Source organism: Vicia villosa, linkage group LG3 (genome assembly GCF_029867415.1).
Source record: "Vicia villosa cultivar HV-30 ecotype Madison, WI linkage group LG3, Vvil1.0, whole genome shotgun sequence".
Lineage (NCBI taxonomy): Eukaryota > Viridiplantae > Streptophyta > Magnoliopsida > Fabales > Fabaceae > Vicia > Vicia villosa.
In genome coordinates, this window is record NC_081182.1 from 26,174,953 (window position 1) to 26,194,465 (window position 19,513).

Below are 19,513 nucleotides of genomic sequence, written 5' to 3' on the forward strand. Positions count from 1 at the left end.
CTCGACATGGAGTTTTTTGCCGGGGCTTTTGATTGAAAACATGGGGGAAGTGAAAATCAAGGTAAACAAAGGTCTGTTTCAATGTTAACCCTCCACCAGCAATTTTGTCATGAACTCCAAGCTTATTTTGAACTATCAATCTGTTTGTGATTGTGACCTGTGAATTGTTGACTGACTAAATTCAGAGTTTGTACATGCTTACAACATATTTAAAAAGTTGTCTCCTTTACAAGTTGTTTGTTCATGGAATAACTATGAGTCATGTTTTGTAACAAAGTATACCACCGCAACCGTCCATTGCTTTTATCACAGAGATTTTGAGAAGCTGCTAAGTGTAGCTCTGTCTCACCGCGATTTTCTACCGAGATTTTAATATTTTTCAAACAATTGCTTAAAATATGTATTGGAAAATCAATTTTACAAGTAACTGAATTTGAGAAAGGATCTATAATTTAAACAAAAACAATGTTACAAATTATAAATACTGCTAAATTGATCAGTGATAATAGAACAATTTTCTCTGTGTCATTACATCAAACATGTGATATGCTGCTTATCTTCCAAGTTACTGAGGCGCAACAGCACTATCTTGATTCTTGAACAACCTTTTCACCTTCCAATATACGAATCATACGTTTATCTTCTAAATGCTCCTGAAAAAATTAACATAAAAATTATGATGAAAAACTGAAAGAATAAAAGTGGTAATCACAAAGGACTTACAGAAAGGCAAGCTCTGTAATTTTGCCACTCAGAGACGCATTCTTCTTTGTCATACTGACCCTTGACGAATTTCTCCGTATACCACCTTCAGAAACGAAATTAGGGTTAAATGGAAAAGACACAAACTATGGAAAAAGAGAGTTTTTTGAATCGAATTAAACCTGTGGAAGCAATTGTGGTAAGCGTCTCTGAGAGAGGCACATGGAGAGGTTGAAGGCTTGGAGCCTTTCTTCTCTCTCATGGACGAAACAACCGTGTATTACGGCGGAGCATACAACAACTGAGTACACCTGTGAATCTCTGATGATGATTTATTATTATTCTTTTAGTAGTTTTTTATTTTTTATATAAATAGAGGTGGTTCATTCTACCATTTTCTTCTTCTTTTCTTTATTTGTTCCATCATGTATACTAAAAGAAATGGGCATGTTATTTTATTCAAGAATCTTAAAGATGTGTTTTTGGAACATTCAAAGTTTTTAGTAAAATGAAAGGAATTTGAACGGTTGGTTAGACAAAGAGATTGATGATGGTGAAAGAATTAGAACTATTCAGAGGTTTGTTTCGTACATTTCAATTGCGGATGACAATAATATTATGCAGTGTATGTGAGTGTGAGTTATAGATGACAATGATGTTAACGATATAATGTATGTATCAGATGATATTGTTTTGAATGTTGTAATTATTTAGTTATTTTGTAGTGTTAATTGTTTTTTTATTTATTGTTTCAGTTGTTTTTTAGACGCGTTCGTGTTTATTGCCTTATAACGAAAAAGTTGTTATGCATATTAAATTTGAAGGTTATCAAAAAATTTAACAACATAGTTAAATCTCATCTAGAACTTGTACCGACATTGGGACAATGTTTTCGAGTGTGATTAGGAAGACCACATATTCCACACAATCTTTTCATTTTGTCAATAGAATCCATTTTGGTTCTAATTCTTGTGTTGGTGGAGCGACCTTTTTTGTTCCTTCTCATATTTTCATTGAGGTAAATTATGTCTGATTGATATGGAGGCCAATAGTCCTCTCTAGCTAACACTGGGAAGCTATTATTGTAGATATCGAATAAGTTTATGACCCCATTGGTCGCCCCTCATTGTGTTCCTTTGTCTCATCGACCATAAAGTTATAATTATGACGGTCAAATGTCTGACATGATGTGAAGCAACTTTACTAGTTTCCTCCATGAATTTCTTGCAGTTTTCACGGAATAAATGCCATAATTATAACTGTGCTCCATTTTTTACCTCTAGTAGCGAACAGTGATCAGTGATCACAACCTATAGTAGGTTGTAGGGATGTCAATTGCATCTGTTAATGGGGATCCCTGTGGGGAATATCTGTGCGGAGATCCGAAGTTGGGGATTTTTTTCCCCGTGGGGATGGGGATGGAGGGAAAAGTTCCCCCGATAACACTTTGGGGCGGGGATTGGAAAAGTATCCTCCGTCCCCGTGGATTCCCCGACTCCGACGATATATTTTAATTTATATATTTTATATATTATATAATTATATAATTTTACATGAAAAATATCAATGTATTAGAAAAATGAAGAGTCATTAGAAGTTATAGATTTGTCACACATAATCAACCACTTGCGTTGGACGACATCGGTATTGTTGTAGTAAATTAGTGGAAGCACGGTAGCAAGTTATGTTACTATTTATTTATTTATTTTTACATAAAAAATATTAGCAACATCAAGTTCTTTTGCTTTTTTTATTTATTATTGATGCAAGATGTATTTTAATTTTTTTTATAAAATAAAGATGCAAATATATGCGTTTTAAAAAATATGGAAAAAAATAACAAAATACTAGTGTCATATTTTTGATCAAAAAGTGTAAAAAATTTCTTAAGATTCGATCTCCGTGGATATCCGTGGGGATCTGTGGGGATGGGGATGGGGGGAAATATTCCCCCGTGGCGGGGATTGGAGATGGGGATGGGGACTAAATTTGGGGGCGGGGCGGGGAGCGGAGAGACATCCTCCGAACAATATCTGCCCCGTTGACATCCCTAGTAGGTTGCTCTTACTAGTGCAATTATTGGTAGGTTTATGGTGCCTTTAATGACGTTATTTATGGATTCCACAAGGTTTGTTGTCATGTACTCATGTGGTCCCATCGACGTCCTTCAACAAATACCCTTGTCCATTTCTCCATTGGAATATTATCCACCCACTTTAATGCCTTCGCATTTGATAATCTTATTTCCTCGTGGTAATGCATGAATTATGGTTGGTTTAAAGCATACTAATGTTCACAACTTTTTTTTTAAAGATTTCTTTGTTTTCCCGTATGAAGTTTTGTGCATTGTGTCTTATGCAATAGACTTGCGTAGAAGGAGGATTTTGCTAACCATTAGAAGGATTATTTTACGTGTTCTCAATAGATGCATGTCTATCTAAAACCAAACATATAGGGTTGTGAAGCGACGTGTGTTTTGAGATTCCTTAGAAAGAATCCAACCTATACCAGTCTCACCTTTCACTAGAGCAAAGGCAGTTGGAAAGGTATTATTGTTTTCGTCTTGTGAAACTGCCACTAGTAATGTTCCCTTGTATTTCTCATACAACCGTGTTCCATAAATTCGAATAATATGTTTGCAGAATGCAAAACGTTTGATGCACGATTGAAACAACCATGATAAAATATGGAATATTCTACTTCCATTAACACAGGTTCCGTCATGCCTAGCTGGCAATGTCTCCATAATTACAACTGTTCCACAAACATATTTATGAAGTGCTAATAAGTGTTATGGAAGTTCATTGTAAGATTTTTTCCAATTTCCATATACATGTTCAACAACATTAGTCTTTGCAATCCATGCTTTCATGTATGATGAAATGTAGTTGAATCGTGTAACAATATGAGAGATTATTGTGCTCACCTTTACAGATGGGCCTATGCCTTCAAAATGAAAAATATAATGGCATATTAATTGAGAGCATAGTTTACGATGATCTTATCGAAGAATGGTGGTATTGCAATTGTGAGATGGATCCATCGAATCTATCTTCCAACAATCACTTCTGGTAGGACGCTATCAGCCGGAACATGAAAAGCTCGTTAGGACAAAGTATCACATGTTTCCATGCATCTGTGCGATCTACATTATAATCATAAGAATTTTTCATGAGAAATTTTTTTATAGCTTGCACGCATTTTGCTTTTGTGCAGTATTAGTTTCTCGCTTTTAACACACCCTCCAATTATTAAGAAGAATTGTAGAATAGATCTGAGGATGACTCATCTTCATTCCAAGTTAGTCATGTGGTGAGGAGGACAATAAACATAAATTAAAGGTGATGCCTTCTTGATCTACATGTTTAGTTGGATTGTGTGCAGTGTTCTTGCGGGTCGCAAAAAATCCACCATATGATCGACATGTTTCTCACTTTCTTCTTCCTCATTGTCAACGACATCAACTTCATCTTGTTTCAACATTTGAGATTGATCAAATATCTGGGATTAATCTAATACCCGGGATTCCTAAAAAAATTGGGATTGTTGATATTGATTGAGTAAAATATACAACTCAATATAGTCAAACATATAATGTTCATGGCTTTAAACACATACTTTGAACATCTTCACCGTCTCATACTTTTAGCTGGAAAAGTTTGACATGAATATTAAAAAAAGGGTTAATACCACTTTACCCTCTGCAATCTTAAGCATTGATTCTTACGTACAATAAATCGTACAACATTGAAATATATATTTAGAGGAATTTTGCCACCCCCTATATATAGAGGAATTTTGTCACCCCATATATATATATATATATATATATATATATATATATATATATATATATATATATATATATTGAAAATTGAAATATATATTATTGTTGTAAAATAATTATGTTTTTATTTAACAAAAATCTCTTTCTTATAAAAATAATAAACTCTTTTTGCTAAAATAATTTTGTTTTTCTCATTTATATTTTGAACACAAAATTATGCGTACCACACCAGTACCCGTACGAACGCACAAATATGTATACCAGAATCTGTGCGAACCCACATATTATTATATTTTTTATACAATTAAAAAAAATAAAAATAAAAATATTTTAAATAATGTATGAATCCAATCACGGGCAAAATGTATTTATTTATGTAACTAATATATACTTATACAATTAAAATAATATTTTCAAACACTATGTTATTAGTTGATTTATAAAACTAAATGATCGCGTAAATATTATTATAAATAAGAGGAGGGATCAAATTACACCCGAAGAGTTACACAACGAGTTACAGTTGAATATACAGTTGAATTAAGTATTTGTATATATGGAAGAATTATATTTATGCTCCAAATATAAATAAAAATATTTTTTTATTTAAAAAAGTATAATAAACTTTGTCGGTAAAATAATTTAGGTTTTTTGTTTTTTCATTCTTATTACATTTTAAAAATATATGCGCGTAACGCATCAGTACCCGTATGAACGCACATGTATTCAGACTATATTTCGTGCGAACCCAAGGGATCTGATATTTTGTATAAAAAAAATAAAAGTAAATATATTTTAAATAATGTATGAATTCAAACACGGAAAAAATGAGTATTTATTTATGTTACTAATACTATTTTTAAATACTATGTTATTAGTTGATTTATAAAAATAAATGATTGCATATATATTATTATAAATAATGTCAAAACAAATTTAATATTTACATACGAAAAAATATACGGTTCATCCAAATATTTGTATATATATGGAAAAACTGTATTTATGCTCCAAATAAAAATAAAAATATATTTTTATTTTAAGAATAGCAAACTTTCTTGGTAAAATAATTTAAGCTTTCTGATTTTTTATTCTTATTACATTTTAAAAAGAAATAAAAGTAAATATTTAAAATAATGTATGAATCTAAAAACGGAAAAAATGAGTATTTTTTAATAATTTATGTTACTAATATTTTTATTTTGTTTTCTTTAATTTAAGATATTATATTTTTTAAAATAATATATGAAAAATTAAAATATATATTATTAATCTATAATAATTTTATTTTTATTTTAAAAATAATTTTACTTTAGTAAAATAATTTTGTTTTTCATTTATATTTTAATCTATTATTAATTAATATATAAAAGTAATAGTACTTGGAAATTCCAATAAAAGCCCTCTGATAAATGTACTGAAACTTTTCTTATTCCACGGGTATAAAAGTCTTTTGTCAAAATAACACAATAATATTGATTTGGCATTTATTGCTGCTGATGTGGCAGTCTCTAATTTTTTTTGTTGATTTTTAATTTTTCGTAATTGATTATTTTTTTCTTCAAATTCAAATCTACACGTTATTAATTATTTATTTATTTATACAGATTACAAAACCCTAATAGGTCTATTAAATGCATGAATTATTCCATAATTTGAAACGATGAATTTGACAATTTTGAAAACACAAAGCCCTCCACTAACCAAAATTACTCCTGCCCTTCCATATTCCAAACAACACTTTTCAAATTCACACAACTTCCTATCTCCATTAAATTCCACCAGTTTTCCATAAGCCCTAATATTCACACCATTATTATGACTATATATATGACTATATATTTACTTCACAGGCAAAAAATTGTTCCAACATCACCACCAAATGGAATCTGGCGAAAATTGAAAGGAGCAAGGTTACGCCATAACCTTATAAACAACTAGCAGTACAGAACCTACAAACAAACTCAAGCCAACCTGCAAGCAACCAGCAACGCACCTCAAACTGCAAAACTACAATACACAGAGCAACGACACAACCAAACAAGATCCAGTCACACACAAAATTTGCAACAGAAGAAACATGCATAGAGTATGAAGGCAAGGAAGAAGAAGAATGAACGAAGCATAACGAGTAAAATCTTTACCTGGGCTTTGAGAACTCTTTGTTTCTGTTTATGCTTGCTGGCCTTTTTTGTATGATTGAATTTTGTTTTTCTTGCTAATATTATGTAATTGATTAATGTAACCTCATAAAATGTAATGAGATTGGGGTTGAGCATTCCGATTGGGGTTGAGAACTCTTTGGTTGTTGTTTTCTTTTGTTGTTCATGCGATAGCCATGGAAGAACCGAATTGAAAGGGAATGTGAAAAGATGAATATTTCTTAGAGATAAGAGAGGTTGAGCATCGTATTTGGCTTGCAGAGAGAAAGTTTTTTATTTTTTTTTATTTTTTATTTCATCTATTTTCAATTATTACTTGGACCAAAAATGGCGGCTTGGTTTTCTTCTATAAGTTCCTAGAATTTTTGTTGTTTATGACTATTGTTGTTTATGACCATTTGGCCTCACACCTTACCAGTCCAGATTATAACATATTTTTCAATTTCAGAAGATTATATTTTGTGTCTTAGTGACTATTTTGCTTCAAGTGGTGACTTTCATTTAAGCATAAAATCATGATTGGGAATCAAGCTCTTCTAAAAAATAATCTTATAAAGTCAATTTTTGATTAATTTATTTTGTTCTTTTGTAAATATACCTAAAATATTTCTATTAAAAATACATTTTAAAATTGAATTTGAAAAGTTGGATGATATTTATATGTTTTAAATTTTTAAAATAGAATTTGAAAAGTTGAGTGATACACGCTTCCTCTTTTCAAGAAGAAAAGTTGAAATTCACAGGATACTCTAAAAAAAACGTTTCAATTAAGTTTGTCATTAATAAATCATTATTTCTATACTGAGAAATTTGTAATGATTCTTCCTTTATACTTATATAATGTAATAGTTATTACTCTCTATTAGTAATTATTATATTTCATTTCCGTTTTCACCGTGTTAGATTATTATTATTATTACTCTAATAAAAACATAAGCAAATTATTATTATTATTATTATTATTATTATTATTATTATTATTATTCTATTTTTTTCTTTTTGTTTGAGGATTGTTTTTATTTTGAACTAAGTTTTTTTAGTTTTGGTTATGAATTTATGAATATGATGATGAATGGTATATCGAAAAGTTTGCGTAAAAATAAATAGATTCCTTAAAAATATGGAAAATCAAGTTTGATTATAAAATTTGAATTGTAATTAATGGAAAGATATCTCTAAAATAAATAAATAAATAGAAGAATGAAACGATATCACGTCTAATATGTCCACTTTCATAACTATTGTATTTAATATTTTTTATATTTTCAAATATTGTGTTTACTAATTAAAATCTTACAATTAAATAATACATTAATTTAATTTTAAAATCTTCCAATTATTTTGTTTAATCGTAAAAGATGTTGATAGTAAATTTACATTTAATTAGAAAGAGTATTATCCAACAAAAAATATTGCAAAATTCCAATCATGATTAATTTAATTTTTTTTATGTAAATCAATCTGTTTATGATGTTTGTACATAGACTTTATTACTAAAATAAATATTTTAGTCATTTACTAAAGTTTTATTTAAGTTTTTCTTTTTAAAATTTAGTAATACATTAACTATAGTTTTTCTTAACTCATCTGAATTGACGGGTAGATGTGAAAGTATCTACGAGATACAGTTATTGACAGATCATTTTAATGTCTATATTTTAACTATTTCTTTTGTTACTGTTTTATAAAATTGAATTTATAAAAATAATTGACGGGTAGATGTGAACGTATCTATGAGATACCAGTTATTGATTGATCATTTTAATGTCTATCTTTTAACTATTTCTTTTGTTACTGTTTTATAAAATTGAAGTTATAAAAATAATTGTACGATTTATTATAAATATGAAGTTGGTACATCTTATTAATATATAATTGAAATTACGTGAATATTTATGAACGACATAATAAGTTATATTATGTTTGATATTCCTAACACATGAATTAAAATTTGATAAATATTATAAGTTATAAATATATTAATGTTACTCATTCTTTGTATCTATATATGTTACACACTTTATTTATTTATTTTCCAAAGTTTTGATAAATATAAATCTTATTTTATGCATTTTACTATGCAGATATATGATGCAGACTTTGTTACTGATTGATTCTGATAATGTAAGAATATAGCATTTGAAGATTGTACCATCTATATGTTTTATTGTTTTATTTAAAGAGCTAAAAGTTTAGATGTATTATTAGCACTTTTGTTGTTAACTATTAAGTTTTTGAGATTAACATGACGAAGTTAGAGTTGCATTTTGGTTAAATATATATGTTTGATATATATAAAGGAATTTTTTAAGTCACAATTAGGTGCATGTAATGTGAAGTCATAATCAGCTGTATCAACGTCACCACCATCCATCTTCGATTCAATATCTCAATATAACTATTTTCAATCAATTTTTAACTCAAACTACAATAATTACAACAAGGAAGCATATGGATCCATAAATCAGAAGGGAAGAAGTAACTGGAGGGAGGGAAAAGTGTACATCTCCTCCACCTTTGAAATTTTCCCCTTTCTTGATTTTAATAATTTTGTGTGGCTAGGACTACACTGAATTTTGACTTCATGGCAGAAAATCCCTTCCCGAGACGGGGCCATATAACAGCCATTGTTTTAGTCAAATTGTTTGACTCAATTCCAATTATCAAACGGAAGTACGGAACAAATTCATTCATCTGTGTTCAAAGATGGATGAATTCAAAGGCCAAGCTCGTCTTCCCAAATTCGCCGTTCCAAAACGTTACGACATTAGGCTTAAACCTGACCTCATCGAATGCCGTTTCTCCGGTTCCGTCGCCGTCGATCTCGACATCATCACCGCTACTCATTTCATCGTTCTCAATGCCGCTGAACTCAAACTCGCTAACGACGCCGTTTCATTCACCAACCACGATTCCTCTAAGGTACTACTCTCATTTCTCAACTCTTGAGTTTTTCTGTTACCGTTATTTTTTTCTGATTTAGGATTGATGAATGTCTATGTTGTAGGTTTTCAAACCTTCAAAAGTTGAATTGTTTGATGATGATGAAATTCTCGTCTTGGAGTTTCCAGAGGAAATACCTATTGGATAGGGTCTATTGAATATTCAGTTTGATGGAATATTGAATGATGGAATGAAAGGTTTTTTCAGAAGGTAACTCTTTTTTTAGCTTTTCATTGCTTGGTTTCAAAGTTCCACTAACAAGTTGAAAGCAGAAGGATTTTCGGGATTGATGCTTCAGCTGGCATTGCATTTGATCACTGATTCATAAAACGTTTCCAAAGTGCATATTGGACATGCTTATATATGCAGCAAATATGAGCATAATGGTGAGAAGAGGAATATGGCAGTTACACAGTTTGAACCAGCTGATGCCAGAAGATGCTTTCCTTGCTGGGATGAACCTGCTTGCAAGGTTTATATCTATTTCCCTCCTTCTCCCTTTTTAATTGACACAAGAGTAGGACACTTGAAAATACTCAAATAATAAGCTTCTTTTGGGTTCATGGCATTGGTGGTAAGATACTGTAACATTCTAGTTACTGTATCTAATGATGAATGCTTTGAGGTTTGGGTAACTATTTATTGTGATTCATATTGCAGGCCACTTTCAAGATTACATTGGATGTGCCTTCAGACCTTGTTGCTCTCTCCAACATGCCTGTTGCTGAAGAAAAAATTGATAACAATCTCAAAACTGTTTCGTATCAAGAATCACCAATCATGTCAACATATTTGGTTGCTGTCGTCGTTGGTTTGTTTGATTATGTGGAAGATCATACTCCCGATGGTAATGTCATGTTTGCCATGCACATTTTAGTTATTGCCCTTATTTTTTAGTTCTGACTTTCCCTTTTCTTCTCGAATTCAACATCTCTACAGGGGTCAAAGTCCGAGTGTATTGTCAATTTGGTAAGGCAAACCAAGGGAAATTTGCACTTGATGTTGCTGTGAAAACTTTGGGACTATACAAGGAGTAAGCATTACAATTCTTTGTTTCTCTAGCAGGAATTTATTTATCACAAAAATTTCTGGACTTTATTTATTTTCAATTCCATTAATCCACCACCTTGACCTTGTCGCGGGAAAATTGGGGTCTCGAGTGACAACTACTTTGCAAAAGAAGTGTAACCCAAAAAGAAGAGAAAAATTGAAACAAGACCTAGTAACAGACAAATGAGAGATTCCAAGCTACTTAAATACTCCACCAAGCATCCCATACTACTTACTTGTCTGAGACTTAGGTACCCCATAATACCCAAGTATCCATCATACCATCACCCCTGATAGGGGTGTACGTGGGTTGGGTTGGACTGGTTTGGCCTAACCCGTTACCCAACCCATTCAAATTTCAATGGGTTGGGTTCGTGTCCAACCCACAATTTCATTATCAAAACCAACCCAAACCGACCCGTTCATTTATGGGTTGGGTTGGGTTGGGTTCGTGGGTTGTATTTCAAATTTAAAAAATAATAATTTTTTTCAATTTAAAAATATTGTAACACAATTCAATACATTTATACTCATTTTTAACGCACAAAATGGATGAAGCACATCATATAATATTTAATTATATTCATAGACATGACATAACACTACATAATAGTATAAAATTCCACAAGTCACATTATTTTTATAAAATACGTAAGTTGGAAATGATACAAAAGAAAATAAGAAACAACATTTAGTCTTAGAATTACGTAAATTTATTGATTTAGTAGTATTATTGGCGGAGAATAAAGCTTTTTTGAAAAAAATATGGTTAAACTGAGATAATAATTTCTATTTCTATTTAAAATAATAAAAAAAATTACTAATGTAACATCAATGGGTTGGGTCAACGGGTCTGCGGGTTGCAAAGCTCAAACCCGATACCCGAACCAAAACTATATGGGTTGTTGCGGGTTGGGTTGGGTATACCCGTAAATGAATGGGTTCGGGTAATTTATGGGTTGGTTTGGTTTGGTTTGGGTTCGCGGATTCGTGGGTCGACCCACACCCATGAACACCCCTAACCCCTGAGAGCCGTCCCGGTTGCTGCACTTTAATTAGCCTTTCCGAGTCAGCCCCACCATAGGTGCCCTTTCTAAGCCACTGATAATCAGCTCTGATACCAAAAGATATGTATCCAAGTATTGGGGGAACCCTCCCTAAAAATCTGGCTATCAAGGGGAAGAATATCAACCATTGGATTCATCAAGAGAGAGAAATTAATAGCCACATTAATGCATTAACCTTCTCTCTCTTGATGAATCTAATGGTTGATATTTATTCCTCTCATCTCTCATTTTAAAATGCTCTCACTTGATATGCTCCATGGGAGCATATCAAGTGAGAGCATTTTAAAATGAGAGATAAGAGGAATAAATATCAACCATTGGATTCATCAAGAGAGAGAAATTAATAGCCACATTAATATAGAATCAAAGGAAATAAACAGATTGGAAGTTAAATATATTGTCTGTCTATTTTAATCTTCGTAAACTAATTTTTGCAGGTGGAGATAAATCATTTTCGCGAGATTGATGAGATATTTGATGCAATAAGCTATAAAAAAGGTGCATCTGTTATTAGGATGCTGCAAAGCTATCTTGGTGCTGAAAGCTTTCAGGTTGATACTTTGCCTTCTTACCACTTTCATATAAAACTTTATTTTCGATGCCAAATTTTATGGAATGAGAATTGAGAGCCCACAGTGAACTGCTCATATGGGGATGATAAATTATACCCCCTTTGTTCCTTTTGGTTATTGTTTTAAGGTTTTTTTGCACATACCAAGAAAATCTTTTATGGATTTTTTATAATACCTTCAACTATGTATTATCTCATTTTGCTTATTTCTCTATGATAAATAGTTAAGGATATTGTAGACAAAATAATAGTTAATGTTGCATTGAACTTTGAAAATGACAACTAAATAGGAAGAATCTTTTTTCTAAAAAAATGATATTTTGAAAGGAACTAGGGAGTATCACTATTCACAGCATAAGTAAAATATTGTTGCCAGTTTTTAGATTTTTTTTCTCAACTTTGATTTTATACTATGCATGGAGTGGGTTTACTAGGTAGGTTGCACAGTGTAGTTGGCAGGGCATCTTTTATGTATTCAATGACTCATATGCGAATGTAACAGAATTTGTGTATGGTACTAAATTATGTATAAACTAGAAAATGGCCAAGCCAAGTTATATATTGCACTTTTTGTGATTAAATTCTATGCCTGTCCTTTTTATGTAAACAGAGGTCACTGGCTTTATATATAAAAAGGCATGCTTGTTCAAATACTAAAACTGAGGATCTATGGGCTGCACTTGAGGAAGGATCTGGTGAACCTGTGAATAAGTTAATGGCCACATGGACTAAGCAACAAGGATATCCTGTTGTATCTGTTAAAGTCAATAATCAGAATTTGGAGTTTGATCAGGTACCATTGCATCCAACCTTTTCATTAGTTCCTTGTCGTGATTCTTTTCAGAGAGAAAATCCTTTGTTTATTGTAACTTGAGAGCCTTGTATGTTTATTGGCAGTCACAATTCTTGTCAAGTGGTGCTCAAGGGGAAGGCCTATGGATTGTTCCAATAACGCTATGCTTTGGCTCATATGACGTCCGCAAAAATTTCCTCTTCCAAACAAAATCTGAAACGCGTGATGTTAAAGAGTTACTCGGTTCCCTGATTGCTGAAGACAACAAATCTTGGATTAAACTTAATGTGGAACAGGCTGGTTTCTACAGGGTGAAATATGATGAGCTGCTTGCTGCTAAACTTAGATATGCAATAGAGAGAAAATTATTATCTCCATCAGATCGGTTTGGTAAATTAGATAATCTCTTGACAATTTAGTTCCAATGCTTTAAGAGGAAAATATTGAGTTACTACTTGGACAGGAATTTTGGATGATACATATGCACTTTGTATGGCTCGCAAAGAATCATTGACCTCCTTGCTTAACTTGATGGCAGCTTATAGGGAGGAAGATGATTATACTGTGCTCTCTAATCTGTTATCTGTAATGCTATCTTCCCATTATTACTCATTGATTACATTGGTTATCTATTGGATCTAATTTCAATTCTCTTGTTTTACAGATAAGTCAAAAAGTTGAACGTATTGCAGCTGATGCAGTTCCAGCCTTACTAGATTATTTCAAACAGTTTCTTATCAATATTCTCCAGTACTCTGCAGAGTAAGTTGGATATTATTTGGAACTAGAGTATTTCTGCTACAACTTTCCTGTTTATATTGCTTTGCAGGAGGCTTGGTTGGGATCCTAAACCAGGAGAAACTCATGATGACGCATTGTTGAGAGGAGAAATTTTGACTTCCCTTGCTAAATTTGGACATGATCTGACACTGGATGAAGCAAGCAAGCGATTCCAGGCTTTCTTAGAAGACAGCAATACTCCATTTCTTCCACCTGATATAAGAAGGGTTCGCTGGAGCATCATTTGAAATTTTGAACGCAGGAAATCATATGGAGTTTTCATTTGATGACTTTTTTTTAATGTCGGCAGGCAGTTTATGTGGCTGTAATGAAACGGGCAACCAAATCTAACCGGTCGGGTTATGAATCACTTCTGAAAGTATACAGAGAAACTGTCCTAAGTGAGGAGAAAACGCGTATTCTGGGTAATGAAATATCTTCAACGAAGGCATAACACGGTATTTCTAGGTCTAGATACTAATATTTTCTATGCTTGTAGGCTCGTTGTCTTCTTCATCTGATCCAGACCTAATTCTTGAAGTTCTTAACTATATGTTATCTTCGGAGGTATCTAACTTTAAGATATTATTTGAACTCATAATACATAATTGCATAAAAAAGTTGGCATATTATCATATTATTAGTTTGGAGATTGATATAATGTCATGTGTCATGCGTGGACAAGGTTCAAATTCAAGATGCTCCTCATGGACTCGGTGTCAATCGGGAAGGAAGAGATGTGGTTTGGGCATGGCTTAAGGTATAAATAACACATAAAAGTACTGCAGTTGTCATTTGGAGTGTGGAATACGAAGAATATAAATGAGATTACATTGAATAGAAATGAAGTATACTACATATTTTGGTATAATTTTATCACTATTAGATTCCTTTTAAGGTTTACGAAATTGATCATTGGATAAAGTTTAGTTTCGTTGTTGCTATCCGGAGAAAACTTGATCGTAGAACTAGTTTAATTACTTCCTTAAATCCTTTGCGAAGATTGTGTCATCTGTCATAGTTTATCTCTAAGCCTAAAGAACATGCTAAGATTTTGGAGAAAAAAAACTGATGGAGATTATGATGTTTATTATCTGTTAACCGTTCTTCCTTTTTTATCTTCATGTCTTACTGTTCTTTAATTTTATACAGGAAAATTGGGAACACATTTCAAAAACTTATGGTTCTGGATTCTTAATAACTCGCTTTGTCAGTGCAACTGTCTCACCGGTTTGTCCCGCCCTTTATCTATTTGCTTTTTCTTGGTTTCTTAGCAAGCTTGTCACCCACTAATTCCATTGTTTTTCCTGTTTTCTGTTGGTGTAGTTTGCTTCCCTTGAGAAGGCGAAGGAAGTAGAAGAATTCTTTGATAGCCATCCTATGCCCACCATTGTTAGAACTTTAAAGCAGAGCCTCGAGCGAGTTAATATAAATGCAAACTGGGTTCAGAGTGTTCAGAATGAAAAGGGTCTTGCTGATGTTATAAAGGAGTTGGCGTACAGGAAATACTAAACCCTGCTTCCCTTGTTTGAAGTGTAGTTTCATATAATAATAATGGTTGTGGCCTTCTGCCTTTCCTTTCTACGTTATGTGACTTTCTGAGACATGCTGTGTCTTTCGAAGGCCCTGAAACCTGCTGATCTATAAATTATGGTTAAAATACTTCATGTACTCAAATTTGGCTTGTTATATAAGTGGCCAATTTCTTGTATTTCAATAATGTTTGTTGCTGTTCAAATTAAAGAGAATGACAAGGACATTCACAACACTCACTTTCAAGTATGCATTTATTTTTTGCGTTTCTATTTTGTCAAAGTATCAGAATCATTATGCTAGCAATATGCTATCAAATTCATAGCTCATTCACCAAAAACGTCCATAGATCAACATTATTGTAGCCAAGGATGGTCCTACTAGTGTGCACTCATATCTTTTGGATCTGCAAGTCATGCTTATGAAAATAAGATAAAATTCTAAGTGTTTAGTTGAACTTTTTCCCTTTTAAGTTTCAATTGTTTATTTCCAGAAAGGAAAATAAGTCCAAAATCCATCTCTCGATTCGGTCTGTTGTTTCAATCAAAATGAATATTCATTTTTTCAATATGTTTTGAAGTTCTCTTCACCGTGTGTTGTTGCTTGGTAAATTTGGTGGAAGGGTATCTGTCTGTGCTGGACTCCGTCTCAGATTGTGATTTGTTGTATTTTGATTTAATAGCTTTTTTAAAGTTTGTTTATGTAGCTGCTAATAGCATCCCCTTCTTCACACTTGCTTTCTCCTTGTGCCGCCTCAGGTGTCGCTTAAGACCGCACCGCCCATCGGAAGTGAATCAGTGATGAAATGCATTAACTCTACAAGATCCATTAAGTTATTCTATCAGTTGTGTCCAACAGTATTCTCCTGTGAGTTTTTTTTATTATTGTTGTAGTTATGCTCCTAGTCATGTTTTCACATCAGAATGAAAATATGTTCCACAGGGTAAGATACAGGGAGCTGTTGGCCAAAATCTATGAAAAGCACAAACCTCGACAAGTACATGACACAGACACTTCGACACCGATAATGTCAAAAATATTTGCATCCTCTAATAATCATGATGAATCAAATGAAACTGTGGCATTTGGTAACACCGACTCTTAGATAACTCAAGCGGTGTTCGAGTAGGAAATAGGAGAATTTCGGGTAAAAGTTGTTAAGAAGATCATGTTGGTGAATGGAATGTGGTATGAGCTGCAGGAGATATATGGTAATGGAAATTTAGTGGAGAGTGCCGTGGATGAAAATGACCGGAAAAGAGTGAGTGATCTGCTTGTTAGAGCCTTGTGACACAGCTTTTCATCCCTGCTGACATATGGTAATGCAACATCCCTTTTTTAATGCATTTTTTCTTTGATTAGTTTTTTTGATCAATTTGATTAGGTCATTGAATGATCCTGATGGTAGTAGTCATCATTATAAATATTATTCTTGAAAATCTGTTCAATCTTTGGTTCTTAGCAAACTCATGATCATTGTCAAATTTAACAATCTTAGTTCACGTGTAGCGGATGTGCAAAGGTTTAAATACCGATTTGCAGAAGCTTTTGGAGATAAAGGTTGGGACTGAAAAATTACAGGGTTGGGTGAATTTTGTGTGGCCTATAAATACTTCACCAATGGTTTCTGTGCAACATTAGTTTTAGTATACATTTGATGCCCAAACAGTTTAAAGTCTATTGTTTACCATTTGGACTAGTAAATGACTCTCTCTGGGACCAAGAACAAGGCCAATTGTCCACTAATCCTTTATGAGTACATTTTGTGTGGCCTATATCGTTTATTGGATCATGCATTTGTAATCTTTGATTTTTATTATTCTTTCATTGTTTTGCACTTAAGATTACACTGTTTATTGTTTATTTATAATAATTTGATATGGTTAATTATATTTGTACCAAAGCTCATCTACAACATGATTTCAGTGGCAATTTATGTTTATCTTGTTTAGTATTAGTAAAAGCATTACATGTAGGTATGATCTTTATTAAATCCAAGAGAATTCACATGAAATTACTGCATATGAAAACTATACTGTCACAATTTAACAATTTAATTTATTTTAATATTAAAAATATATTTGCTCTGGATTTGCCAATTGACTATGAATTTTCTGTTGATTAACCTGCAGTCTTATCTGCGGAGCTAACTGTAGATTTACATGCATATATTTTCTGTTGATATACCTGCAGAATTAATTACTGTATTTCCTGCAGACTTACCTGCAGAATTTCCATGGGATCCTGAAAACAAATATTAACATCAAAATCTGCAGGAAATCTATTTTCTAGAAAAAATCAACTAATTGGGGTTCCACACTCTTTACCAAAAACCTTCATTACTCTTTCAGCGTGACCCCTCACTTTAAAACACGTTTAGTTGGTGTCCTGCCACCGCTGCATCCTCCAACACCGCCGCATAAACAACTACAGCTCCTATAGTAAATTTTGCCATCACCGAGTCACACATTACAAACCCGCTGAGTTGTGAAACGTTTACTTGTCTTTCTTTTTATGTTATTGAAAACATTAGAAAAAAAAAAATTAACTTTAAAATAAGAAAGAGGTAACGTAACCTATTTTAAATCAGCTCAGTTGATAGTTCTTAGTTCTGTAAGGACATCAGGTGTAGAATCGCGGATTCAAATCCGTGACATCTCACTTATTCATTTTTAAAAGGTGAACTCCATCTACTCAGATGTGTGACAAAAAAAAAATACTCTCTAATTTAGTTTATGCATTTTTAAAGATTTAATTTGAACAAAATAATGAGAAATATTATTTTTAAATAATTAAGTTAAGTTTTAATACCAAACCAGTCAATCTTTCTCCATAATTTCCAATATAACCATGTTAGGCTATCAACAATGGTTTCTAAATTTAACACCCTACTTTTTCACTTTTTACACTCCACATCATCATCTCTCTCTTCTACCTAATAATTCAACACTCATTCAATTTTTACTTACTACAATGATTTTGTTTAATAAAATTCAACATTCTACCCCACCACTTTTATTTCATATTATTATTTTTTTTTAATGTTTTTATTTTTGTGATTATATATTAATAACAATTATCAATTGAAATTAAATTAAAATAATTAAGAGTTAAATAATTTATTTTAATTTTTTTCTAATTTAATAAAAAAATTAATTTAATTAATTTAAATTTATATTCATAATTAATTTTTTTCCTTCCAAGTAATAAATATGAAATATAGGAAAATTAGAGAGAAGAAAATTGATTTTTTTTCTATGTCCAAATCTAATAAAATTAGTCTTTATTTATAGAGAAAAAAATGAATTTTGGTAAAAATAAAAAAATTAAAAAGAATAATTTACTATAAAATAATTGACCTCAAATAATTATGATAAAATAAAAATATAATAATTTACAACAACCAATAATATTTTGTCAAGTGCTTTTTGTGGCCCCCACTTTCTCTTATTCAACATGTTGAATTTATTCGACACAATTTAATCCACCTCATTTTCAACACCCAATTCAACACCCCCATTACAGTCATTCAACTACTTAATAAATTATTCAACATGTTCATTTTAAATTAAAGAGGAGACACAAATTGAACTTGCACATCCTATATTTTTTTTATAAAATTTTCTAATTACCGACAAATTTTTTTAGAAATTTGATATTTTCTGCGTATTTACCTGCATATTTTAAGTTTTTCATCTGCAGGTGAATCCACAAGTAAATCTATTGGTAACATCAAGACTGCTTTTTAATTTTTTTTATTTGAAACATGGTTATATAAAAAATTAGAGAATATCTCAATGCTCCTCTTGAATCTCTTAACTATCTGGCAAAATTTCAATTACGCCCTCCACTTCTGTAGATACACGTTGGGAAGCACTTTTTATTTTATAAAAAATTTGGTTTATTTCGTAGGTACATCAACGAAAGCATTAAAAGTAACAATGAACGTTGGAAAAATTCAAAATATTTCAGTTCAGTAAATCTTCTATAGATGTATCTACGAAATATGTAAAAAACAGAGTGTTCCGTGGATGTACCTACAAAACGTTCTGCTATATTTTAAATCAGTGTTATTTTATTCCAAGACTCCAATATTTTTAACATCAAAATATAATACATGAAAGT

The 19,513-nt window shown here is 31.7% G+C and overlaps 1 protein-coding gene and 1 pseudogene across 1 annotated transcript; one reads left to right on the forward strand and one right to left on the reverse strand.

Annotated features, from left to right (window-relative positions):
• Positions 1–438: 438 nt before the first annotated feature.
• Positions 439–1,121, reverse strand: LOC131660738 (uncharacterized protein At4g33100-like). Its single transcript, XM_058930042.1, has 3 exons — positions 885–1,121; positions 724–808; positions 439–653 (listed from the first exon to the last, which is right to left on the reverse strand). The coding sequence occupies exons 1-3, from the start codon at positions 962–964 to the stop codon at positions 585–587; spliced, it is 234 nt and encodes a 77-aa protein (XP_058786025.1). The 5' UTR covers positions 965–1,121; the 3' UTR covers positions 439–584.
• Positions 1,122–9,053: 7,932 nt separating this feature from the next.
• On the forward strand, positions 9,054–15,623 carry LOC131657748 (aminopeptidase M1-like; annotated as a pseudogene).
• Positions 15,624–19,513: the final 3,890 nt, after the last annotated feature.